We start from the raw sequence: 27,027 nt of genomic DNA, 5'->3' as shown, positions 1-27,027 counted from the left end.
TCCCTAATTTTCCTCCCTTTTGTCACATGTGGAGGATTTTCTTTTCACCACTTTCCCTATTGTCCTTTTAATCTCAGTGTCATGTGAGAGGTGGAGAATGAGACAGGTTTGGTTTATTTGATTATAGAAAAGCATGCTAGGGCTTTCTGTCGAAGGGCAAAGCCTTTGTGGAGGGCCATCTAAGGAAACTGGGCTGTACTACCAGTGTTCAGTGACATTTCCGCTTGGTTGCCGGTGTGCTCTTTGGGTGGGGCGAGATGGGAGTTTTTCTGTATTATTGTCTGCCCTTTCTTTCCTTATCTATTAAATCTCTAAACTCCTGCTTCTATTTTCATATCAGTAACTTATACAGTCAAAAGTTGTTAATTCAGACACCCATAATCCGGACCTCAAAGCTACAAACTTTCTGCGCATGCGTCGCGTTGACGCATGTGCGTAAGACTTTTACGGCTGCTCGTATGCGTGTGCGCATGCACATAATACGTTTACGCATGCACGTTTAATGTATTACGGATGGTATAAGCTAAAATTATCTAATTATCTATTTCAGTTAATGTTGTCCGACGAGTCTGGATTAACGACTTTTGACTGTACCTATATATTAGTTATTTCTTATGTGAATTTTGATTTATGAATATTAAATCTTCTTCTTAGCATCTTTTTTAAATATATCTTTTTATTTTAATTTAGGTACTTATATATTTATATATTATACACAATTTTAAATGATAAGCAATAATAACAAAAGCATCTACTTCTTATGATAGTTAAATAAATGTAATAACATCATCATTGTTATAAATTAAACTTTTACAAAAAAAGTGCTTAATTTGATTGAATAACAAGACATTATTTATTTTTCCATTCACATCTTTCATCTTTTTAACGTCAAATGTGATAAGTGAAGAATTAATGATAGGGGATACAGTACAAAGTCTGTAATCCGGACCTCCATAATCCGGAATGATCTATAATCCAGACCTCAAAGCTACAAACAATATGCACATAATGCATTTACACATGCAGTTTTAATGTATAACGGACAATATAAGCTAGGCTAAAATTATCTAAGGCATTTCAGTTCATGTTGCAATTACACTGTTCCTTAATCTTCTAATTGGATCCGGCTTATTATTTCTTGCAGACTGTTAGAACAGTTTTATAAAAATTAAGCTTGAACTTTTGATTATATCAAAAAGAGTTTCCAATTCTGGAGCTGCCAAAGGATCTACAAAGCAAAAACATGTTTCGGTGTCCATTAAACAGAAAGTGAAATTGCTGCAAAAAATGGATAAAGGCCTATCCGTCTCAAAATTATGCAATAAGTATGGCATTGGAAAGTCCACTATATATGACACAAAAAAGGAATTTTTTGTGGAAGCATCTTAAACAACTTACATTGAAAGAAATGTTTAATAAAGTAAACAAATAAATATTAAGCTTTTTTTTTTTTGTAAATTTTGGTACCCTTTAGATCATAATTGTTCTTTATTTCATAAATTACGATTTCAGATTTTTAATTGTATAATTTTTGCATGCCATCTTACCAGATTAAAATTGATGATCTATAATCCGGAAAAAGCCCTAATCCGGAATTGCCTAAGTCCTGACGAGTCCAGATTACGGACTTTGTACTGTATGTTAAGTATCATTAATTTCTTTTAATGATCTTATTTATATAAGATCATTAAAAGCCTTGCTTTGTAAAAATTAGCAATTTTCATGCAAAGTAACTTCTTAACTAAGGGACTTGCTGCTTGGAATTTTCTATATGTATAATATGAAGATGATTCAATTTCTAGTACCGACAACCCTTTTTCGTGTAGTTTTTGTGTGCACTGCAATTAATCAAAACTCAGCCCAGTCAAAAATATGACAATCTAATTCAGTTTTATATTAAATATCAAATCAGATTCGCATTTGTCTTCAGTCATTATCAAATTATTTTTTTTATTATCTTAACTTAAACAGTCCAAAATTTTTTGCTGATTTTGGGTAGCACTTATGTATTTTTTTTATAATTGCCCCCACATGCCAAGAGCATTCTCCAGTTACAGATAAATTCTGGTATGGTTGAAAGGCCTGGACACTGCCTAAGAGCCTAGATCCAAGATCCCTGAAATATGTATAACAACGCTTTTTCTGTTCAGGCTATGATAAGTAATATATAGAATAAAGATTGCCAAAACTGCGATTGTAAGCTACCCATAGGTTACCTCAGCATTTCTTGTAATTGATGTAAAAGTATTTTCCTTTTAAGTCTCTATTGAAAACAAATATTATAAATACATTGTTACATAATAAATTCAAATCGTGATTTGTGAGACATGTGATTAATAATGCTGTAACAATCAGTTGCCTTAAAATTGAAATTGTTCTGTTGTATTGAAAATTATATGGAACTGAATTGAAAAACTGTTGTTTCATAGGAAGTCCATCAGAAACAGAACTTCAGCCTCAGCAGGAAGTTTTATCATTGATATTTCCAAAATATCATCATTAATTATATTGTAGAGACATTAGATAATTCGAAAGCATGCAAGAGAGATTGAAAAAATAGCAATGCCTTTGCCGGGAATCAAACCACGGATCTCTGGAATACGCATCCAGCGTGCAAAACATGAAGCCACATCATGAAGGCATGCCAAGAAGGCGGGATAAATATCGTATATACTTCCCTTTTTAAAGAGTGACTGGGGTTTTTAGAGGACCTAGTTGCCAAATCGTGGGTGTGGAGAATCATCATCCAACACCCTTTTAGTTCGGGGGCCACTGTAGAGACGTTAGGTAATTTGGAAACAGGCAAGAGAGATTGAAAAAATAGCAATACCTTTGACAGGACTTGAACCACAGACCTCTGGAATACGCACCTAGCATGCAGACCACCACACCACCAGTGGCGTAGTGGGCGGGGGCAAGGGGGTATGAAGCCCAGGCGTTTCTCGCAGAGGGGCGCCAAATGGTTTCCAAACAAGATTTGCATCATATCACTATGTTTTTTCTTTGGGGAAGGGGGGCTCCTAAAAAAGTATTTTGCCCTGGGTGCCAGTTATGCTCGCTACTCCACCGCACACAACGAAGGCATGCCAAGGAGGCGGGAGAACTACCTTATAATATAATGCTTAAATTGCTAATAAATGAATTAAACAAACATGGTATAATCCTGCATTATTTCATAAGGTCGTAAAAAATTCTTTATGTAAGCAGGTAGTTATAATAAATGAATTAAACAAGCATGGTATAATCCTACATTACGGTTGAATTCAAGAACTAGGGAATAAGCTGGTGCTGTCGTAGTGATATACCCAGCTCCATGGAGGTAGGTTATTTCCTACCTCCATGCCGTGCTATTGAAGGGGAGGAGAAATTGGAAGTGATTTGGATGAGGGAATGCTCATAAAGGTAGAAAGTGAGAGGAGAGGCTCTAACCAGTTTTCCTCATATACTGCTTTGAAGCACTTCGTGAGTACTAAAACATTTGGTGACTTACCATTAAGGTCAATGGGTTTTGACACGATCAGTGGTAAACATTGTGTAATTACGTTGTAAATATACATATAAATGTGTATATTTTATCCAAGAATATTTCAGTATCCTAAGTATGTGAAAAGAATACATTTTTAAGCATTTCATTCTCAATAGAATTAAATGCTATACTTTTCATGGAACAGTTTGCTTATTTAATTTGAATGAAAAATTTTCACAGGTTTTTGTTAATTTCATTGGGAAAAAAATTTTAAATAATTCAAATTTATTCGGTTAAGGATTACAAAAATTAAGATCAAAGTTTATTGTATTATTAAAATTAAAATTACGCATTATTTCTTTTCTGTATATAGAGCTTCTTAAAATACTTTCTCAAATATGACATGACTTTTTAGCACCTGAGGCATCTTTTAAACTGAAAATCTGAGTCAATTTTTAATTAATGCTCTATTCGGTCCATTTCAAATTAGAGCACCTTTTATTTTAATAATGAAATATGTTAAATATTGGCACTGTTTTGTTATGAAATGTGAGGAAATAAATTTTTTAATACTTATCAGATTACGCCGTGGCGCGCAGTGAATTGGAAGTTGATCTGTCAGCACTATCCTTATCTTCAGGGCAGATGTTTTTATTTTATTTGGCTTATAATTCTTTAAAAATGTAATATTTCATCTCGATGTACTCCATCTTTGATATGATTTAAATCAAATTCCTCGTCATTATAATTCGTTTCCGATAGTGAAGAAAGTGTCACAGAGGTTATTGAAAACGAAATAATTTCGATTGACAAATTAGTCAGTATTCTCAACACAGCAATTGTAGGATTTGAACAGCAGAACTTTGTAACTGAACAAGAAATTATGTCTGTTTATAGAATTAAAGAGAAAGTATTATGACATAAAACGAAGCAACTTAAACAACTTACATTGAAAGAAATGTTTAATAAAGTAAGCAAATAAATATTAAGCTTTTTTTTTTTTTTTTTTTTTTTTTTTTTTTTTTTTTTTTGTAAATTTTGATACCCTTTAGATCATAATTGTTCTTTATTTCATAAATTACGGTTTCATATTTTTAATTTTATAATTTTTGCATGCAATCTTACCAGATTTAAACTGATGATCTATTATCCGGAAAAATCGATAATCCGGAATCGCCGAAGTCCCGACGAGTCCAGATTAACGACTTTTAACTGTACTAAAAAAGCTTAATTTGCATGAATTTTCCATTCATGAATTATGTTCGACAAATTTATCTTTTATGAAAAAATATGTTAGTATAATTCAGATGAAAATAATATGTGCAAATTTAACAAACCTAAATATTGTGATAATTAAAATGAAACAAATGCTAATTAAAAATATTTTTTTTATTGCTTAATGAGTACATGGTAGTTATTATTTTTTTTAAAAAAAGCTAGTGATTTTTGTTTGTGGCAGTGACTGACACAACTCTTCAAAAGTTTTGTGGTTAAAGAGTGCAAAGTTTTTTTTAATGCGTCTTATAATATGTCCTTTTTATTCTTCATTTAGATCAATCTGCTTTGCAAATTCAGTGATTTCTGGATCATTTTAACAATTCATTTAATTTCTTGTAAGTTAAAGGAGCATTATCTTCTTCATTATTACTGCTTTCACCATTAGCTGGTATTATAAGATCAGCTCTTTTGTCATTTTTTGATTAAATCTCTAGCTTCCCTTCTTATATTTGAAAATCCCTATTACATTTGCAGTTAGTACGATTTCTTTGGGCTAATTTTCAGTTGATATAAATCCTTTAAAATTGTTGATAACCTCTGGCCAGATCTGATGTCAGCAAACAACTATTCATGAATGAACATTGAATTGCATATGAATGAAATTCTGACATTGAACAAATTAAAGTGAAACAATTAATATAACATATATATGAGAAATTACGTTCTGTAAAGTCACATTTGGCAAGGCTATAGTCTACCATATAATAATCTAGATAAGAAAAGTTCATGTTATTGTGTGTTTATATGAACATTTTTCGGAATTTATATTTCTGTCTGATTAATTAGACTTATGGTTTGCTAAAAGTGTTTTAGAAATCCAGTTGATATTTGAGCAAAGATGGATTTTTACAATGAAATTCCACTTAAAAATTCTGTCTCTTTGGGAACATACAAATTAGACAAAAGAATTATTAAAGATTTATCGTTTAGCCATCTTAAACAAAACAAAAATCAGAAAAATGATGTAGACTCTATTATTCAAACAAAAAATTAATGACCCAATTTGAGTTACAAGAAGCCAAGTACCTCTGCCTTAACAGAATAACGTAACAAGTAATAATTTGCCTTAACAGAATAACGTAACAAGTAATAATTTCAAGGTTTAGTAGATTAGTCTAACGGCTCACAGAATACTTTCACATGCCAGAAGAGCTCTGGTTTATAGTAAACCGGCGATACAAAGCCTAATGGTTAGCACACTCGTCATGTATTCGAGAGGTCCAGGCTCGAGTCCTTGTGAGGGCATTGCTCATTTTTCATGTCTCAGGCATCAAAATAATCTAGTGACTCTGCAGTGGCACTCCAACTAAAAAGGTGGCAGACGATGATTCTTCACCACCAGGATTTGGCGATTGGGTCCTCTAATTAGTATATAAAGTATTTTCTCCCTCATTTCTGCATGCCTTTGTGGTGTAACGGTAGCGCACGTGGTGCATATTCGAGAGGTCCAGTTCGAGTCCTGTACGAGGGCATTGCTCATTGAGCACATCTAAAAAATCCTAATGACTTTACACACTTATGTGTAAATTTTTTTAGTAAATATCTTGAAAAAATAGAACAAACTGGCAAACAAATGGCAAACAAATGAGAAAAATGCGAAACAAACTGGCAAACAAATGGCATTGAAGTATTGAAAAACTTGAAGGTGCTTAAAGGCTAAATATGTATGCAAGTAGTTCTTTTTATTATTATGCGAATTAAAATACATTGATCTGAAAATTTTAATTAAATATCTCAAAGAAAAATGAAAAGTAATGAATAATAATTACAAAATGAAAGTAAGTGCGGAAATTTTTTGACGCCTTAAACATTAATTTCCAGAATAAATATTTTCATAACAGCGTATCATTATTACTAACAAATAAAACTTTAAAAAATGTTTCATTTGTATAAAATGAACATTACTCTTTAGGTATGTTATATATATTTTTAAAATGTAATGCACCGCCAGTGATCGTGTCATCAAGAGTGCCATAGGTTGATAGTTTGACCTGGGGTTTGAACCCAGGCAAACAGGCTTGGTTGTATGATGGGTTTTCGTGGTTTTCCTCGTGTCAGTTTCTTTTAGTCCTTCACAAAGGCAACCTCCCTACGCATATACAGGTACCCCTTGTATGCTTAGCTATATCGTAACAACACAATCTAACCTTTTGACTTCAAAAAATTTTTTTGGTACTTATACTGTATGCCTTTTTAAATGCTAATAATGTGCGAATTTTAACAATTTGAAATTTTTTAATGTTTATTTTAATTTTTTCTCTTTTTTTTTTTTTTTTTTCCAGTAAAACCTGTGGTGGAACATATTAAAAGTTTACGACTTAGCCGAGATGATTTTGAAGTTTTAAAAGTTATTGGCAGAGGAGCTTTTGGTGAAGTAAGTTACATTGCATACTTTCTTTTAGTAAAGTCAGCTTCTGATTAACTGGATCTTGCCCCCTGAAACAAAAGTTTAGTTGTTATGAAACTATGCAAAAATTACTGTCACAAATCATTAGAATGAAGCAAAATTTCTGTGTGAAATACACCAAGGATAAGAAAATGTGCGGGATAACAGAACTTCTGTGCATTAAAGCATCTGAAGTTTCTGTAAATCATGCATTTTGCACTGTATGCAATAAAGACACAACAACAGTTGCACATGGCATAGAAGATGTGAACAGTATGTATTTTCTCTAATTCATAAGGAAAATAGTGCTATAAAACCAAAATAGATATTGAATTTCTTAATGAACAATGAAACAGATGTTATAAAAGCTGAATTTTTAAAGATTTGAAGATAACTATGGATTTAATATGAAAAAACACTTTTATTGCAGATATTTACAAAATTTAGAAGCATTTTAGCATGTTTGCAAAAATGATAAAGCTTATTAAAAAAAAAAAAAAAAAAAAAAAAAAAAAAAAAAAAAAAAAACGTAAACAGAGTTTCACTGTAGCTGGTATTACTCAAACACTAAATGTAATTTAATTTAATTTTTAATTGAAGACAACTTTCTGGTTTCAGTTTTGGACTGTTTCAAGCGGGTTTTATAGGCAGTGTTCCCGAATGCTGCCATAGCAAAAAAATACCTCATTCAAATGCAACCTGTGAAAGAATTTTTTTATTATTCCCCCCTCCCTCCTCTGCCAAATCAGATTGTATTTCAGCCAAATTTAGGTACAAAAACTCTTGAAGCCGTTTTCATTGAAAAAGTAAACATACAGGCAAATGAGAAACCATTATTATAAAAGGAGATTATCTAATTCAGAACTTAATCTTGCAAAGTATGCCACCTATAAATCTTTACATTTTAAATTTATAAATAATGTCTAAATATTTAAATATTTTTTGAATGACTTCTTATGTTATCATATTTATTGTTTCTTTCTATAATTTATTATTTCCCCCCTCTTCATTTCCTTCTAGAAATCAGAACCCCCAAATCCTCATAAATATATATCATAACTATCTATAGGTATATATGGTTCATAGATTCTAATTTTCTTTGCAGTTATTTTTGATTTTAAATATTGGCTTCAATAATATATTTGTAGACTGAGTGATATTTCTGCTTGAGTAATAAAATGGAAATTTCTAATTAAATATGCGTACAATTTACAAGAAGTATTTTTAATTATTCAGTTTTTTTATATTGTGTTAATTAATTATGTTATTCTCATTTGCTTTGTGAAATGATAAGGAGGAAAAAAAAAATATATGTGTTTGTGAGTATTGGTAATGTTTGTATCATCCACAGGTGCTTTAAATTTTAATTCTATTCTTATTAAAACATATTTAAAAATTTTCTACCCCATGAATAAATGCTTCGTTTAACATTCCATTTTTAATGTTATATGCATGGAAAAATTTATATCACCTTTTATTTCCAGTTTAGGAATGAATTGCTATGTAACTTCTTCGTAAATTCAACTTGCATATATATATTATCAGGATTGGCACTAAACTTTTTGCTGCCTTGTGCAAACTCTGCAAATCTAAAATTCTGCTGCTTAGTTCCTTCCAAAAATCTCAAAATTTTGCCACCTGGTGCGTTTGTACCATTTGCACATGCACTGGTGCTGGCCCTGTATAATATGTAGGTATCATTCCATATTGCTTGTGCAAAATACTTCTTTTTTGATGCTAAGTGACTTTTTGATGTTTTTTGAATTATTATCTTATCAAATATGAACTTTTTCTTGTCAGTGTCTTTTTGAACACTGATCCCAATATGTGTTCTGATTGTAGTATATTTGGTGCATTCATTATAACATTTTAAGTCAATTGTTTGAAATATTTATACAAGAATGATTAAAATTTTGAAATTGAGTATTGTAATTAAAAACATTAAGAGTATCTAATTTTAGAAATTTAAATAAATATTTATTATTCAGAATTGTGCATTAGATACCTATTTTTAAAACTATTGTTCTTTTATATTTTCACAGGTTGCAGTAGTGAAGCATAAAACAACAGGGAAAGTTTATGCAATGAAAATCCTTAATAAATGGGAAATGTTAAAAAGAGCTGAGGTAGTTAATTATGTTAAACTTCTTTGGTAAAGATTGAACATTTATATTTTAAAAATAACTTATTTCTATTTTTAAGCTTGCTTATTGTTTGTAGTTTATTTGGAACAGCTGTCATATATGGATCGGGTTGGCAAAAAATTTCTTACCAAACATTTTTGGCAAGAAACTCAACAATTTTACTTATCTAAATTTTTTGTTTACATGTCAGACTTAAAGCCTAAAATGTCTGAAAAAAACCTCAGTTTTTGCACATGGTTTACACTAGAAGTCCTAAATAAAAAACAACAAGTTTAGATAAGTGAAAGCATGAAGTTTCTCACCAAAAATGTTTGACGACAAATTTAAACTGTAAAATTGGCTGTCCCTTTTTTCTTGACTCTATTTTGACTCTTAAGATCGGTGCCAGGAAGGCAATATTTCAAGATGGCTGCTACACAAAAACCAAAATAAGAAGTCAAAAAATTGCACAAATTCAGTGTCCATGTATACATTGATCTATTTTCACTTAAAAAACATCAGAGAATTGTACAAACTCGGCCCATTGCACACTGCCTTGACTTTGTCCGCGTATACATCGATCTATTTTCACTTAAAAACAAAATAAGAAAGCTAAAATCAAGTTAAAACTATCATGGCAACCAGAAATGAGGTTTCATCACCAAAATTGAACAAAATTGGTCGCCAATCGAAGGGGCACCCATTTCTACACTAGAGCCATTTAAATTAAAATAAAATTTTAACACAAATAAATTCAAAAATTAAAAAAAAAAAAAAAAAAAATAACAACATAAAAATTAAAGCAATGCAACAATTAAAATAACTCCCTACAAAATTAAAACAATAAAAAAGCAAATTTACTTACCATTCAAAATAGTTCCCAAAAAGACAAAATATTCATTTCAAACAAAAACTTACAAGGTCAGACATATCACATATATAATCCAATATACTTTCATTAATAAAACTAAATGCTAATTACACAAAGCATGTGAATCAAAATGCTATGACTTAGCTATATCAGACATCTTTCTATGATTCAAAGTTTCAAGTGTTACAATAAAAATTTCCTCTAAAGTCAACTTAACGCAGGGAAACCAGGATCCAAACCTCAAATTTTGTAGAGAACCACATTCTTTACCCTCAACAATTTTTCTGCAAATTCACATAAATCTATTAGAAACAAAATGTTTCTTCCGAATCATCATATCAGAACACACTTCTCATATGTTGATTTTGTCTTAAAAAATTCTGTATCCCCATCTTCTGTCAGCATGCAGACAACTGTGAACAAATGCTTCATTAATAACTTCAGCAACATATCTTCTTGAACTAAATCTAGCTTGAATACACTCTAAAACACATGGCTGATATCTCTTCTCCCAACTTTCTTCATGGAACTATATGCCATTATTCAACATGTAACCCAAAAACCACCATGACAAAATAAAACCACATTCCTCACAAAAGTTTCCATGTAAAAAGGGTTGCCATACAAACAAAATCTTAACTAAACCATCCAACACAAAATATTGCCACATTTGGTTACCACATATATCCCGGGCCGTATATGACATCTTAGCTGCTTATTTGTTAACTATTTAGATAAATATATATTTTACTTACAGACTGCATGCTTCCAAGAAGAAAGGGATGTTTTAGTGTATGGAGATAAAAGGTGGATTACTAATCTTCATTTTGCTTTTCAAGATGACAATAATTTAGTGAGTAATTAAATATGATTTCCAGAAGTTAACATTCTAATTATTATTTACTGTATTAGAAAATAGTTTCTAAAAATGTTTCTATTTAATTTGTGTAGAGCTGTCACATTCTATGCAAAGTATTGGTCATATTTTAATATTTACTAAGCAATAAATTTTTTAAATGATCTGTTTATTAAATTATCAATTTAGTAAGAATAAAAATAATTTGTTGCACAGTACATACTATGGGGTCTTTAAGAGAAAAGTATTTTTTTCCCTTTGGAGATTCTATGTAGAGTAAGGCTACAGGTGGTTTTTTAATAAGATGTTAGTCTTCTTTTTGCTTTTATTCTGATGCTGTGCATCAGGATATGTTAACACCAGGCTCTGCTAAACTTTTGGTGGGATTTATTTCCATTCTTCCGGTTGCACAGTGAATGGTCAATGAATGATGATTGATTGAATATTTCTGGTATGCAGCTGATGCTGCAGTTTTATCCAAAAGATGTTTAGTAGAAATGAAGTTTTGGCTTTGAACTACTTAGTTAAATTTTTTAAGTTGCATGTTTTTAAAGTGAAACTGGAGACTTCAGTCAAAAGCATTGTTGTATTGAAACAATAAAGAACTTCTTCAGGCATTTCATGCATCAGAAAGCTTAATTTAATCTGTCTGATTAAATGATACTTCTTATTGTTCTTATTTGTTAGTGCATGATAATACTTCTCATAGTTTATTTTTCTCGTTTGATAAGTATGCAGCTTCACATTTTGGTTGCTTCATTTGCTTTGAATGTTGAAGATTTTCATATAAACTCATTATACTCATTTAAGTAAGATACTTTTTCAGCAATTCATTAAGTTTTGCATTAATTGCTGATTTGGTTCGTAAAGCTATTGTAAAAGTTGAAATTAAAAACACTGAATAATTGATGTTCCAAATCTTCTACAACATGAAAGGTTGCAAATGATTTCATATAAGTACTGTTGTTTAGGATGGTGGTGTGCTGCAATATTAAACAAGTAACTCTTGTAGATATTTGGTAAATGAAAGATATATATATATATGCACTGGTTATCATTAATTAAAGAAAAATCACAGTGAAGATTATTCAAAAAGTCATATGTAGAATTTAATGAAACTGACTTACAGTATACAACATAGTAAGGTATAAAATAATATGAAAAGAAATTCCCAGACAATTATGGTGTTATAGAAATTAGAATAATGTATAAATGAACAAATGTGATGTTTCAATTTGGTACAGGGAAATTACCTTCTATTTAGAGTATTAGCTCTCATAGAAGCAATACAACGTATTCAGTGATGTTTGTCAATTATACAGTCTATCAGTTCCATAGGAAAAGAGAGCCATTGCTGTTGCAGCAAGCATACCAAGGGTCTGAAGAGAAGGATTGAAAGCAGCTATATGTCTTCCTAAAGCATCCTAAACATGTTCAATAGGATTCAGATCGAGCTGGCCACTCCATGTGTTGAATTGCTTGCTGCTGAAGATAATCATCCACAATGTAAGCCCTGTGCGGTCTAGCTTTGTCATCGTACAGCAGGAAATTATCACCTTTTGCTCTGACATAAGGGCACACATAAGTATCAAGGATGCCATTTCTATAGGCCTGAGCAATCATGGTTCCATGTGGAAAGGCGCCCACCAGCGGCCAAGCGGTAAAGTCGCTGAACACTGGTAGTTCGGTCCGAGGTTCGAATCCCGCGAACAGGCTGGCTGCATGGGCGTTTTCGTGGTTCTCCCCATGTGTAATGTGTATACGAGCCAGTTTCCCTTAGAAAGTCCTCCACGAAGGCATCCCTCCCCTTAGGCAGATAGCCCTAGCGTGCTTTGCCATAATTAAATACACCACACCTCCATGTGGAAAGAGTGAAACTATGAATGCACAGATCTCCATAGTAAAGGTAACATGGATGCTCAGACCTCCATCACCCGAAGAGATACCATCCCAAATACAGACGCTGCCTTTTCTGTATGTATCTCTTTCACAGATGTTTGATGGATGGTAACGGGTTCTAGATTCTCTCCAAATCATATAATGCCTACCATCACTTTGGAGGCTAAAACTAGCCTTATCTGTAAAGAGAACAGCCCTCCATTGATCAGCTGTCCAGTGGACATGTTGATGTGACCACCTGAAACGTTCCCTTCTATGACATGATGTGAGCTACACACAAATGGCTGGCTGCCTCATATATAGACCTCCTTTGTGAAGCCTTTTATGCATGGTTGACAATGACACCAACATTCCAGTGAGTGCAGAATAAGAGGATCTGAGTTGAGGTTTTATTCCTTCATGCGCTTATAAACAAATATAAGTCATCACTGCTCATTGTAGCTGCTGGCCATCCTTCGCTGAACCTCCTGAATGCCGAATTTGTGGTTAGAAATTATTGCCAAAGTCTATGAACCACAGAGGGACTCTTATTTAGCCATCTGGCCACTTCTCTCTGACTTTGTCCTACTACTAGTGTCCCAGTAACTTTCCATCACAGTTCTTTGGGGAAATGATGCCTGGAAGTCATTGTAACAAATTGGCTATCCCATTGCAGGCTTGCTGTGAAACATGCTCCCCCTAGATGAACTATTTTGATTGCGATGCCACCTAATTTGCATACTGCAGTTTTACTTCTTATTCTAGGAATATTTTCTTTAATAATATTATTCTAGGAATTCTTATTTGACAACATATTCAAATATATACTGATTGACTTATCTCCAAATGAGTTAGCATTATTTTTTTAAACCGGTGTCTTTAACCAAAGAAAATGGTTGTAATTGATTGTACTTAGAATTTGCCACATCATTTTGCTACACTATCAAAAGTGTCTGATATTTAGTAAATTCTGTGAAAATGATTCTTATAAAAATAAAATACAAGCATATTCCATTATAGTTGTATTTTATCCATGCATTTTTTTATAGTTTTGTGTTCTAATGGAATCTCAGCATTTTTTGGGGGCTGTTAATACTATCATGCCATTTATCATCCATGTGACATGGTAGGTTTTTTCCATTGACTGAGATTTAGGATATTTTCCATGGGGCTTGCCAAATAGTTTCCAGAGTGTTATCATTTAACACGACATAAGATTTTAATTTAATTTTGAAATTATAACTGTATTATATAACAAACTGAGTGATCATAAAGAAAGAAATAAGCACACTTAGTAATTTAAATTTGTATTATTTTTCAATACATTTGTTTGACACAATTTAAAGTTACACTTACTTATTTAAAACCCGATCGATAGTTATGAGCATTTGGTATATTATTGTGATTAATAAAAGTATTTTTAATGCGTAACATTGCATTAAGTATTAGAAAACATCAGATTCATTTTTTTTAATGTATAATCTGTAGAAATACATAAAAGCTTAGTAACTATATAAATGATCATCCAATTCAATGAAAATTATGAATTTAATTGCAGAAAATTATCAAAAAACATGGAATGTGATCTTCTTTAGGAGAATATATCAATATTTCATGTTTAAAATTTGTGAAAGGGACATAATTATTAAAGATATGAGAAAAAAGCTGAGAACTATTTTATATTGTTGTGAGATAATAATAATTGGGATCTATAAAAGCAGTCCTTTTTTTTAAAAAAAAATATTGATCTGTGAGCAAATGTGTGTAATGCATTTATTTTATAGTTTTGTTTCAATATTTTAACAATAATTTATTTAATTTACAGTATTTTCTAATGGACTACTATTGTGGTGGAGACCTTTTGACACTTTTGGTTAAATTTGAGGACAGATTACCAGAAGACATGGCTAAGTTTTATATTGTAGAAATGATCTTAGCTATTCATTCCATTCATAAATTGGGTTATGTGCATCGGGATATCAAGCCCGACAATGTCCTTTTAGATGCATCTGGCCATATTCGATTAGCTGATTTTGGGTCGTGCTTAAAACTCTTGGAAGATGGTTCTGTAAGCCCATTTATTTTATTAGTTTATTTTTTGCCAATTGAAATCTTTTGCATTTTATTTTATAGTGATGCATCGCATTGCTAATTATTTTGATTCCCCCCCCCCAGGTACAATCAAATGTAGCCGTAGGTACTCCAGATTATATATCTCCAGAAATATTGCGGGTAATGTGTAATATCTTTTTTTTTAATTAAGATGTTATTTTTGAATTTATATCTATCTAAATTATTTAATTTGTACATGAAATTTTCCATTTTTATTTTCAGGCTATGGAAGATGGGCAAGGAAAGTATGGACCTGAATGTGATTGGTGGTCATTGGGTGTATGCATGTATGAAATGTTGTTTGGAGAAACTCCATTTTATGCTGAATCATTAGTTGAAACATATGGCAAAATTATGAACCATAAGGTATGTTTATTAATGTAATGTAATAAATTTTTGCTATGGAATAGAATATGTTAAAATGTGTGTATTTTTATGAATTTTTGGGTGGGTCAAATAAAAATACGTAAAGAAATATATATGTATATACTTTTTTATTCAGGGTGTAATCAAATATATTTAATTCATGTTTGCAGAATTGTTTCGACTTTCCTGATGATCCTACAATTAGTGTTTCTGAAGATGCCAAAGACTTGATGAGAAAGTTAATATGCTCTTCTGAGTGTAGATTAGGACAGAACGGCCTTGAGGATTTTAAAAGTCATCCATGGTTTAGTGATGTAGATTGGGAAAATGCTAGAAATAGTGAGTAATAATTGTGTTTGTTAACTAAAATTGATTTGATGAAGCTTATTTTTCCTCCTTCCTGTAAAATTTGATATTTTTGGTTTTACATTAATTCTATACAGTATAGTTAAATTTGGTTTTAATAAAACTGTTATTCTTAAATTAATTTCTCTGTATTTTCCTAAGTATATCAGAATTTGATATTAGTTATTATCATAATTATTTCCATAATTATTATTAGTTGTTTCCATAATTATTTCAGGCTTTCATAGTTTGTATCTATTTGCATTATATATGTGTTGGTAACAGGGTGTCAGAATATATCTAGTTTGCTAGTTCATCTTTAAAATTACATTTTGATAATTCTTGAATAGATTTTGTAATTTACTAGATTTTATAATAAGAGTAAACAAAGTATTTTTTGCTTTTGTAAATATTGAGATTTCCTTTGCTCAGTGTGAATTATAAAATATGAAACTTTTTATTTGTATTATTTTAAGCAAAAATATGCATATTTTTTATTTTTAAATTTAATTGTATAATTCCTAAAAAATAAAAATTTGTTTTAAAAACATAATTTTATTACTTCACATCAGTGTAAAATATTTGTTTATTCACTTTATTTTATTTAAAATTTTCAACCCTAAAATTACTTTACAGTAAAATAATTGCTTCAATAAATAGTAATACTTTTGTGAATTAGTTGTTGGTGAAGATTAAGATAAAAAATTCCTATTTCATCCACAAATGAAATACAGTACAAAGTCCAAGATCTGAACTCGTCAGAACCTTGGTGATTCCAGATTTGGGATTTTTCTGGATATTAGATCAGTTTAAATCTAGTGAGATGGCATGCAGAAATTATAAAATTATAAATATGAAATCGTGATTTACGAAATAATGAAGTATCTGTGATCTAAAATATATCAAAATTTACACACACACACACACACACACACACACATTAAAAAAAAAAAAAAAAAAAAAAAATTATGTTTACTTTTTATTAAACATTTCTTTGAATGTAAATTGTTTAAGTTGCTTCATTTTTTGTGCTTATACTTTCTCTTCAATTCTGTAGGCAGACATAATTTCTTGTTCAGTTACAAAGTTCCACTATTCAAGTCCTGTAGTTGCTGTGTCAAGGATTCCAACTAACTTGTCAATCAAAATTTTTTCATTTTCAATAACCTCTCATCACTTTCCTCACTATTGATAACGGTATTTTCTGGATCTAGAACCATACTACAGATTTCGCCGTCCGTTTATTGATTGACGATTAGAACATTGCCATCACAATGAAAAACTTCTGTTACATATTTATTACTGCTTCTCCACATTTCTTTACAAAACCAATTAATTGGAAACAGATACGCAGCTACAGAGCTAAATTATTGATCACACAAATTAATGTTAAAATGATTGTTTCTTCCATAATGAGGTATTGTATTCAGTACCAAAGTGAAATTAAGAATCTGGATTCTCCACATGCTTTCTTACGGGGGGGGGGGAATCAAATGTGCATGCGTAAAGCATTAAAAAAATTTTCTAAGAAAAATTTGTTGGTGGTTTTAAGGTCTGTACTTTAGATCATTTCGGGTATTGGACCTTTGGATCTTGTACTGTTTACTGTATATATCACATGTTAATTATAATAGAAGTGAATTGTTTCAAAATGAATTTAAACAAACAGTATTGAAGTATATAAATGTATTGGAAATAATTGTAAAGCATAAAAAAAAATTATAAAAAAATTTTGTTGGTGGCTTTAAGGTCTGAATTTTATATCATTCCGGATATTGGACCTCTGGATCTCGTACTTTGTACTGTATATATCACATGTTAATTGTAATAAAAGTGAATTGTTTCAGAAGGAATTTAAACAAACAGTATTGAAGTATATAAATGTATTGGAAATAAAGTAAAAGAATGTGTGTAATAAATTGATGAGAATTGGAAAGCTGGAAATAACATTGATTTAATAATTGTGTAAAAAAATAAAAATAAGCATTTAAATTTCTGGTGAAACCTAAAGTGAAATGTGTGTTAAAAAAAAAGTGTTTCTATTTCAGATATTCTTTAGAATGTTCATAAATTGATCTGGATTAATCATTAGATTTATTTTTGTGAAAACTATTAGAATTGATATTTCAAGCATTTTCTTTTGTTTGAGACCATCTTTAAAATTATTTGACAGTATTCACACAAGTTTAGAAAAACCGAATTTTGTTTCATCAAATGTGATTTTAATGTGTAATTATCATTGAATGTGTTTGTCATTTTCTGTGAATTTTCTTCTTTATTCTTGTCATTGATAATTACTTTTTGTGTGTAGTTGCTGCCCCATACATTCCTGAAGTCAGTAGCCCAACAGATACTTCAAATTTTGATGTAGATGAGAGTGATTTAAAACAGTCTGTAAGTATACAATGGTTACAATGAAGCAAAGAATGTATTATATATTCTAAATTACAAAAGTGTTGTCAGATTACTCTCCTTCCGTCTAAAAACATGAAATCACTCCTTCCAATTTGACTTGACTTCATGCAGTGCATTTAGCTTTTTGGCTTTTTTGCTGCATTTTTATGACATAAAAATTTTTATATACTTTTATTGTTAGTGGTTTTGTTATAGGAAAATATTTTAATGATTGTTAGTTAAATTTAAAAAAATTAACTGTTAGCTAAATAAAATGAATCTTCACAAGACAAGCAATCTGAAGTATTGCTATCGATGTTAAATGGATGGTTTCATTTAGAAAAATATAAAAGTGCACAGTTTTTTGCAAGCAATGCACAGCAAATTAATTTAAAACTTTCATTTTTCAAAAAATGTATGATTTTCCATATTGCAGTGATGCTGACTTATCATTTGAAATTTAGTGATATAAACATAGTCTGGAAGAATGGAAGCTATTCATAGTTTGGGTTTTGAACAGAATTCTCATCTTAAATAAAAAAATAAAAAGCAACTGTTTTATGAGGGGGAAAGGGTGGAAAAACATACAGGGTTGTTGCTGGGGTGTCATTGATTTATGATAGAATGATTCCAGTTCTTAAGATCAGGAGATAAAGAAATTGAATGCTGTTACTAACTTATCTGTTCAAGTTTTTATACTTAACTCATTAAACATTATCGATATTTTATTAATTGCATTTATTGCTGCATAAAGATATTGCAAATAAGTTTTTTAATTACTGAACTGTTCTACAAGCAGTGTTAAACCATATTTTAGGAAATTTTTGAAGTAAATATCTTGGATGAGCATTTGAGAAATTAAAACCTTGTAGCCTTTCTCTTTTACAAAGATGCTTTTTGTGTACTGCATAAATAAATTCCACTGACTTATTGGATGATGATGCAAACATGCTTATAGCATATCTTTTGTAGGAATCTGTGCCACCAACAACCAATTCTGTGTTTTCAGGACTACATCTACCTTTTATAGGTTTTACATATACTAGTGGAAGGTAAACTTCTTTCTGATTACTTTATTTCTGATTATTTATGCTTATTTATATTTTTATAATATGCTCATTTTATGTATTTTGTAATGAAATATGCAATTTTGTTTTGCAGTAAAATATCAGATTTAGGTTTCTACAAATTTGCTAATGCTGTCTGTGATATTATCGATGGTGTTCCGAACTCATATTTAGAAAAGAAAGTGGAGGATTTAGAGAAGGAAAAAAGTGACCTTGTAAAAATAGTAAAAGGTGAGAAGAGTTGTTAAAATTTTTATGATTGCTTGTCTAAAAATATTTAAATTTTATTCATATAATTTAGTAGGTAGTAACAGCACATAATACAACTGTTTTATAAAAGTAATGGGACTAAATATGTAATGTAAGTGAGGTAAAAAGGAATTATGCCACATTAAAAACATGGAAGAGATATATTTAGAAAAAATTTTATGCATCTTATTATGCTGCTTTTTAAGGCCTTATGGTTGTTATTGTGTGCCTTCTCCATGGGGGGGGGAAGAGGAAAATTGAACAAGAATGTCAATTTTATGCTTTAATAAACAAGAAAGATAAATAATAGACAAAAATCACCACAATTTTCAATGAATAATGTAGGATTGGGAAATTTTCATTTGCTGTGGAAAAAATTTTATTTTATAATGCATGAAGCAGTATAGTATTGTTTTATACATTATGTAATGGAACAATTGCTAATAGTTTTCATTTTATAATCACCCAAAATAAGTGATTCTGTAAAACTGTGAACATATTTAAGTACCTTCCCCCTTTTTTAACGGATAATTGTAAAAATATAACAGGGTTTGGTAAAGTTAGTGAACTTTTTGGTGAGGTGGTAATTTACATAACATTTTTATTTACAGGAGAAGACTTACAGAATTTTTACAGAAATTCATAAACATGTAATAATGAAACACATCATATGAGTTTTAGGGAAAATGTCAAAATGTTCTCCATCATGTCTGGCTGTATAACTTACAGAAGAGCATTATTTTTGACGGACCCTGTGTATTGTGAAATGGAATTTCGGTTCTCTTGTAGCTTAAAATTATGACATGAAAATATCGTTATGGAAAACCAATCATATTCATGTACTTACAAAAGAGCATCATTTTCCACAGACCCTGCATATTTTAAAATAAAAATTTTGTTACTTTTGTAGCTTAAAATATAATGATAAAGTGAATATGATGATAGTATGATATAAAAGTAATTACATAGAAAACCAGTTTCTTATAAATCATCTTTTATTAAATTGTGGCAGAATTGGTTTGCAATCTTGGAAGATTAAAAGATTCTTTTTTATTGTTTAATATTTGCAAGTAGTGAATTTCTCTTTATATGGAATTTAAATGTTTATATATTTCCTCCAGATTTTAGGAGCTTTGCCACATTTAAGCAGGAAAAATAAATCAAATAACTGAATGAAAAAATTACTCAAAGAATAATTTAGTTAAAATATGCAAGCAGTAGGAGTGAAATTTCGTCCTTCATGATAAATGTCTGGTAGGTCTCGTGCATGTTAAAAGCATGCAGCATTTGCTTTGCACTTTTAAAAGTTTCATTAAAATTATAAAAATGAATGCGAGATTTTGTTGAATGTATTCTTGGAGAGATTTTCTGTTAATACATTTTTTTTTTTTTTTTTTTTTTCTTTCTAAATTTCATTTTGAAGAATCAAAGACAAATTTATAAAAATTATGGTTTCTGGTTGAAGTTCATATGATAAAGTTTTTTTATTTTCTCTTACTGATTGTAATTTAATTACTTTTGGATTAATTTTATATATATATAAAACTTAATACCCATAATAAGAATTAGATGTTTATTGATATGTGTCTTTTATTTTCATAGATAAATTTTTTGCAGATACTCAGTTTTATTTCATGCATGGCACCTCAGTTTAAGGAAAGGAGAAATAATATTGTTTAGAATATTTTAATATTATTGTGCAATTAATTTTGGAACCTAGGCTCCCCTAAGCACTCTACCATCTGGGCAGCATCAGATGTCATTTGACATATGCATATTTATTCTGTAAAACTGCAAAAAGTTATAAACTATTATTGGCAATTAGCTGAGTGGGTTGGCTGCATGAATTTGATTTGCTTTGTGTGTGATGTAAATATAGGCCTAATTTTATTCAGAAGTCCTCCAGAAAGGATCCCTTCACATAGGATGTTTATCTGTTAGTACATGTTGCATAATCGTATAATCTAATCCAGTACTGAAGCTGTAAAAGAAATAAACAGAAGCTTGATGAATATTTCTTTTTGCTTGTTTAGTTAATTATTATGGATATTAAAAGGTAATTGACATATGATTATTCCTCTTGTAAAGAAATGTCAAATACGGTACAAAAAAGCATAGACGAGGATGGTCTAAGCATAAAGAGTCCATCTGAAGTTGAAGTTAGAAAACTCCAAGATGAAGTAAACACTCTTAGGAAAAAGGCATTAGGTAAGTTATTAGCTTTTATTAGTATATCACTGACTATGTGTTTTTTGTAATTTGCTAACATCAATGATAAGAGCATTGCTAAAGTTCTTATGGTACTATATTTTATTTAGAATTAGAAAAGGAACTGCAAAAGCATCGTACTGATCATCGTAGAATTTTGACTGCAAAACAAGATTTAGAATCTATACAAGATGAGAAGTTATCACGTATTAAAGAATTAGAGAAAAATCTGAAAGTTATAAAGGCTGAAAAGGATGACTTACACAAAGTAAACTGCTAATTGAAAATACTCATGTGGCTAATTTTAGTATATTATGCTTGTATTTATGCTCATTATCTTTATAAAAAGTTTAGATTTGCTTTATAATGTGAAAATGTATATATTAGATTAATGCATGGTTTCTTAAACTTTTTCAGTCACAAATCCTTTTTATCACAGAGATTTTTTCGCGACCCCCAGGACCCCATAACGTTTACGAAAATTTGTGAAACCCCATAAGTACTGTGCAAATCCGACACACGCATGAGTGAAACTGTAAATTTTTTTACTTGTATTGTAATATACTGTCGCATTTTTAGGTCATTAACTTTAATTTCTAATTTTAAGGCACAGAACAATGTGAAAAGTTTAAATAAGTAACAGACGAAATGAAAGCGCCATGTGCAAAGCAAGGAAAATGAACGTTTATACTATAAAAAGAATGTGGCAAAATGTTTTTGTTTTTTCTTTGTCTGTATTGTCTTATATTTATCTGTTTTCCGATACATTGTATAAAAATTAAGTTAAAGAAATATCAAAACTGTTAAAATTTTTGGTGACCTTCTGCTGCAGTGGTGTCACGACCCACAGTTTAAGAAATCCTGGATTAATGTATACACTAGTATATGACACTGCAATGAACTGTAAATGATTTTAACCCCCAAACTTGCAGCCCCTTTATTTATTTGTATATTTATTATTATTTTTTTAAATATCTTGCATATCTCCATTTCCTCTTAAAGTCTTGTTACTTTTGAGTCTTGAGTTAAGAGTCTTATTTAAATGTTTGGGGGAAAATTTAAATGCTTTAATGACTCTTTCAGATAAAATTGTGGAGTATTAATATTTTTTGCTACTAAAAATAATGTAATTAATTTGTAACTCAAAACATAAATATTAATTATGTGTATATTATTGAGGAATATAGATCTATCTTAATTAAAATTTCCTTCATTTAGAGCAATGATTCCCAAAAGGTTCGATGAAATTTTAAAGGGTACTATTATGATCAAGGAGTCGATGGGCGAAGGTGCATTGGCAATTGATCATCATAATCAGAACCCCATTCATTATAAAAAATGTGTTAATTAATGATAATTATTGTTTATTGATACAGAGCTTTATCACAAAAAATAAATCAAGTTTGTATTCAAAACACATGGGTACACAAACTTTTGGAATTTTGAAAGTAATTCATTTTTGAAAGAAAAATATCCCTAAATTAAAGTTGTTACTGAATCAACGTTATTGACTTTTCTTTCCTAGTGGAAGCAGGCTTTAGTCAAGTTAATAACTTACTATAGAAGATAAGAAACAGGTTGAATATTTCTGAATGAGATGATTTTAAGAATTACGTTTAGCAGTTTTATGCTAAATATATAAAACATTGCATCAATACATTAAGCACAGCCATCACATTCATTAAAGCTAAACTTTTGAGCAGTTAGAATCTACGATTTTATATCTTGTTTATGTTTTTTTTTTTTTTTTTTAAATTAAATTAAAAATACTGCTAGTACAAAAAATAGTAAAACATAAGCCATTTTTTTCAAAACTTTTGTTCATATTCTTAATCAATTTGTTATTTTTAAAATATCTATGCCCAGTTATTTGTATTATAATTATGTATGCTAAATATTAGAGAAAAATGGAAGGAGGTGATGATAAAACTATTCTTTTAAAAAGGGGCTTATGTCCCCCCCTTCCCAAGAAAAAAAGAAGGATGTTAAGCCCTGATTTAGAGGCTTCCTTTTTGCTTTACATTTTGTATATTATGGAGGGAGATAATTTTTTAGATACTTAAAAAATTGAATAATAACACCCAGAAATAATAAAAAAATAAAGAAAATTGTTTTAAGAAAAAATCTGCTACTCTCATAAATGACACTTTATTTATATGTAATTTTTGTTTATATAAAAACCAGAGCAATACTTAAAAATAAAGGTAAAATATTATAGTGAATATCTTTAAACATGTAGAATAATTCTGCTGCTTTTTGGGAAATAATCAAACAATTTATATCACAAATAATTGGGTTATTTTGTGATTAGCAACATGCATAGATATAGTTTTCTAGTTTATTCCCTCCACAGCAGTCTTTAAGGCTCCATTTAGAACAGGATTTATATTTGAATCATAGTTTGATCTCATTTCCAAAAATTACACGTGCAGTCAATTTCATTAATAAAACCTTCATATATTTCATTATCATCATAACAAGCTTTTGTTAAGGCTTCCTTCATCTGTCTTTCTTCAACTCCTCCTCATTTGGACATGGCCTTTGCTTTAACTTTTGGGCTCCTCATGTGTCACAAAATAAGGTTTTTTAAATCTTCATTTTTCCTTTTGGTTTTCCTGGTAGTATTATTTATTTGCAGTTTTCGTAAGTTCGTAAGTTTTTTCAAAGAAGGGCACACACTAATGGCTGACTAGTAAAACCGTTGGACACTAGTAGTTTAATCTGGGTTCAAATCGAAGTGAATGGGTTAGTTGCATGGGTATTTTCATGGTCTTTCTCATTTGTAACATGAATACAATTTTGTTGGGAAGTCTCTTAGTTCCTTTAGAAATGGCCTAGAAGTTCTTCATCCTTCCCTTTGAATACATAGCCCTAGCATGCTTTGCCATAATCTAATAAATTCAATGCAGTTGCCCTTAAAAAGAGTTATTTTGGTCCTTGGGCAGACATTGTTCCTCCTGCTATTTGAGAATAACTTTGATGAATATTCCTGTAAAGATTACAGACTTGTGTTTTGGTGGACCTTTATTTTCTTTCTTTCTTTCTTTCTTTCTTTTTTTTTTTTTTTTTTTGTTTGTTTTTTGTTTTGAGGCTTACCAATTTGGAAGAACCTGGTGTAGGGGATATTCTAGCAAATGATTCTCCAGCTGAAATACTAAGATTAGAATTATTATTAGGACTAGTGATGTGTGATATTGTTGATCAGCCTCAGCAGGAAATTCAGTAGCATTAATGTTAATTGGAACCTGATTGTCATTGATCGATCAAGAATTTTTTGTTGCCATATAATCATCTTCACAATAGTTTGCGTTAAAAGGCCAAATGTCTGAAGCCTTAAAACCATTTTGGCTTTCACTACTGTGATAACTCTGCTGAAGAATTTATTAAATAATTTAGCAAAATATATTGTTTTATTAACTCATTTGTTTTCATGAAACTATTATTTTCCGCATGAAAAACTTTTTTCAATGGTGTGATAAAAGACAAGACCAAAGGCTGAAGGTGATGTGAAATATGAAGGGGAATTGACAGCACATGTACTTCGCCAGAGAGATACATGGTTGCTATGATTGTTAGTTTTTTTTTAAATTAGGTTTTTTGGTGAAGTGTTGGCTAGTTGGAAAATGCATCTTTTTCATTCATCTGTCCTTCTAACAAATATATATTGGAGCAGAAGATCATCCTAGTTCAAGAAATGATGTTTTTCTTAAGTGAGGAAAAATAAATGTTAAAAGATTGTAGTGTCCTGAAGCACTAACAGCAGAATAAAGGCTAATATTTCTTCTTTTCTCCTCACTACCTATAAGATCTTACCTGCTTCATTCTTTTGGGCACTGAAATTGTGTTTGATCTGCGGCCTGTATTTATGATATTCTTATACCTATATAAATTCTGGGTGACTGAGGTGAGAAACTTATTTTGTTCATAATACTTTCAATAATGTTGTAGAAGAGCTAGATTTGAACCAATCTTTGGTTGCCATTTTAGATTCTTTGAAGAAATTGTTTTTGTTCCCATTGTGCTTAGTGAAATTGTGTTAATCTGCCCTATTTCTGAGCCTGCTACACTAAAATTTTACTTAGATAAAAGTAAAATGTGCTTTTTTTCTTAAGCTTGGTTGAACACTGGTATCTTTCCAAGTCATATCCCATAGTGGGAACTTGCATTGAATCTGACTTTTATGACCCTGGAGGGTATGTACTGCAGGGCACAGCAACATCCTTTCAATTATTGCTTAATCATAATTATTTATAGTTTGATTTGAACTAAAAAATTAATGAAGGGCTAAATACTTTTGATTAAATATGATTAATTTCTTCTGACAGAAGTGATTACAATGCTTATATGGAAGATAATGCTTTGCATTTGAGTGCCATTACTTGATTGCTCTGTATTTGAGTCAAGCAAGTCTGCTGTTGTTGCTGTGATAAACACTGCATGTGCTTTCGAGTGCTTATCGTCATTGTCTAATCAGATTTATGTTTGTTTGTTGTACCATAGCTGAAATGACCATGATTATCCTTTTGAGCACTATTACGGATCTTTACCCTACACTTCACTTTAAAAAATATTAGAAGTAAGATTACTTGATTGTTGTGAAAATGCTGCTTATCAATTTCAATATTATTTCATGTAGAATTTGACTATTATAATATTTGATATGTGTTAGATCTATAATAAAAAGTAACAAATAATCAAATCTTATTGAAGAGAAGTTATTTGAATTATAAATTTATTTTATCAAAAATTTTTATTTATCGAAGTTCAGGTTATCAAAGTTCTATTATATGTGCTTATATTTTTTATTCCTTCTCAGGAAGTTATTGAATGCCAAGAAAAGCTAAAATTACAATCAAAAGAATTAAAAGATGCATTACTACAAAGGAAATCCGCTATGGCTGAGTATACAGAAATAAGTGATAAGTATGTATTTATATATATTACTATTATATAAACATTTTAGTTTAGAAAATTTTAAAAATTATTTAGTTATTTTTTTGGGGGGGGGTCAAAAGGATTGTAAACTTAATGAACATTTTCCATTATTTGCAATGATATTAATTTTAGTTGCTTTCCAGAAGAAATATATGAATGTAAATCTAAATTATTTTTAACAAAATTGATATTTGATAATTATTTTAGTGTTGCTAACATTTTAACATTTTAAACATTTTGAATATACTTTTTCAATTACACAGTTATTACAATTAAGGCCACATACCTTCTATTTAAGAGTAATCCACAAGTTTTCCTTCCATGACACTTATCTTCCGATTTTGACATACATTCGAACTCCGGCTCGACGGACCAACAATGGGCCCGTTAATAGCTCAGTAAAACTCATAATTAAATAACTCACTTTACACAAGAACTAGGGGGGGGGACTGTATAATAAAATTTCTTAGTTACTCAAAAAGCCGCATAGTTT

At 30.2% G+C, this 27,027-nt stretch overlaps 1 protein-coding gene across 3 annotated transcripts in view; it reads left to right on the top strand.

Annotated features, from left to right (window-relative positions):
• Positions 1-27,027, top strand: part of LOC118183408 (serine/threonine-protein kinase Genghis Khan-like) — a 210,078-nt gene that overhangs the window by 67,012 nt on the left and 116,039 nt on the right. For all 3 annotated transcript variants that reach the window (XM_035352925.2, XM_085824928.1, XM_035352926.2), the window contains exons 3-15: positions 7,027-7,118; positions 9,173-9,256; positions 10,882-10,977; positions 14,684-14,926; positions 15,034-15,090; positions 15,193-15,336; positions 15,507-15,675; positions 17,993-18,075; positions 19,048-19,127; positions 19,237-19,373; positions 21,480-21,599; positions 21,710-21,867; positions 26,416-26,522. In XM_035352925.2, the coding sequence (XP_035208816.1) occupies positions 7,027-7,118; positions 9,173-9,256; positions 10,882-10,977; positions 14,684-14,926; positions 15,034-15,090; positions 15,193-15,336; positions 15,507-15,675; positions 17,993-18,075; positions 19,048-19,127; positions 19,237-19,373; positions 21,480-21,599; positions 21,710-21,867; positions 26,416-26,522 (1,570 nt within the window). The remainder of the gene's footprint in view (positions 1-7,026; positions 7,119-9,172; positions 9,257-10,881; positions 10,978-14,683; positions 14,927-15,033; positions 15,091-15,192; positions 15,337-15,506; positions 15,676-17,992; positions 18,076-19,047; positions 19,128-19,236; positions 19,374-21,479; positions 21,600-21,709; positions 21,868-26,415; positions 26,523-27,027) is intronic.

This window comes from Stegodyphus dumicola, chromosome 10, assembly GCF_044657685.1.
Source record: "Stegodyphus dumicola isolate Sdum_Otavi_A_Nest chromosome 10, ASM4465768v1".
NCBI lineage: Eukaryota > Metazoa > Arthropoda > Arachnida > Araneae > Eresidae > Stegodyphus > Stegodyphus dumicola.
The sequence above is the reverse complement of the archived record's forward strand: the minus strand, read 5'-3'. Positions and strand labels throughout refer to the sequence as shown.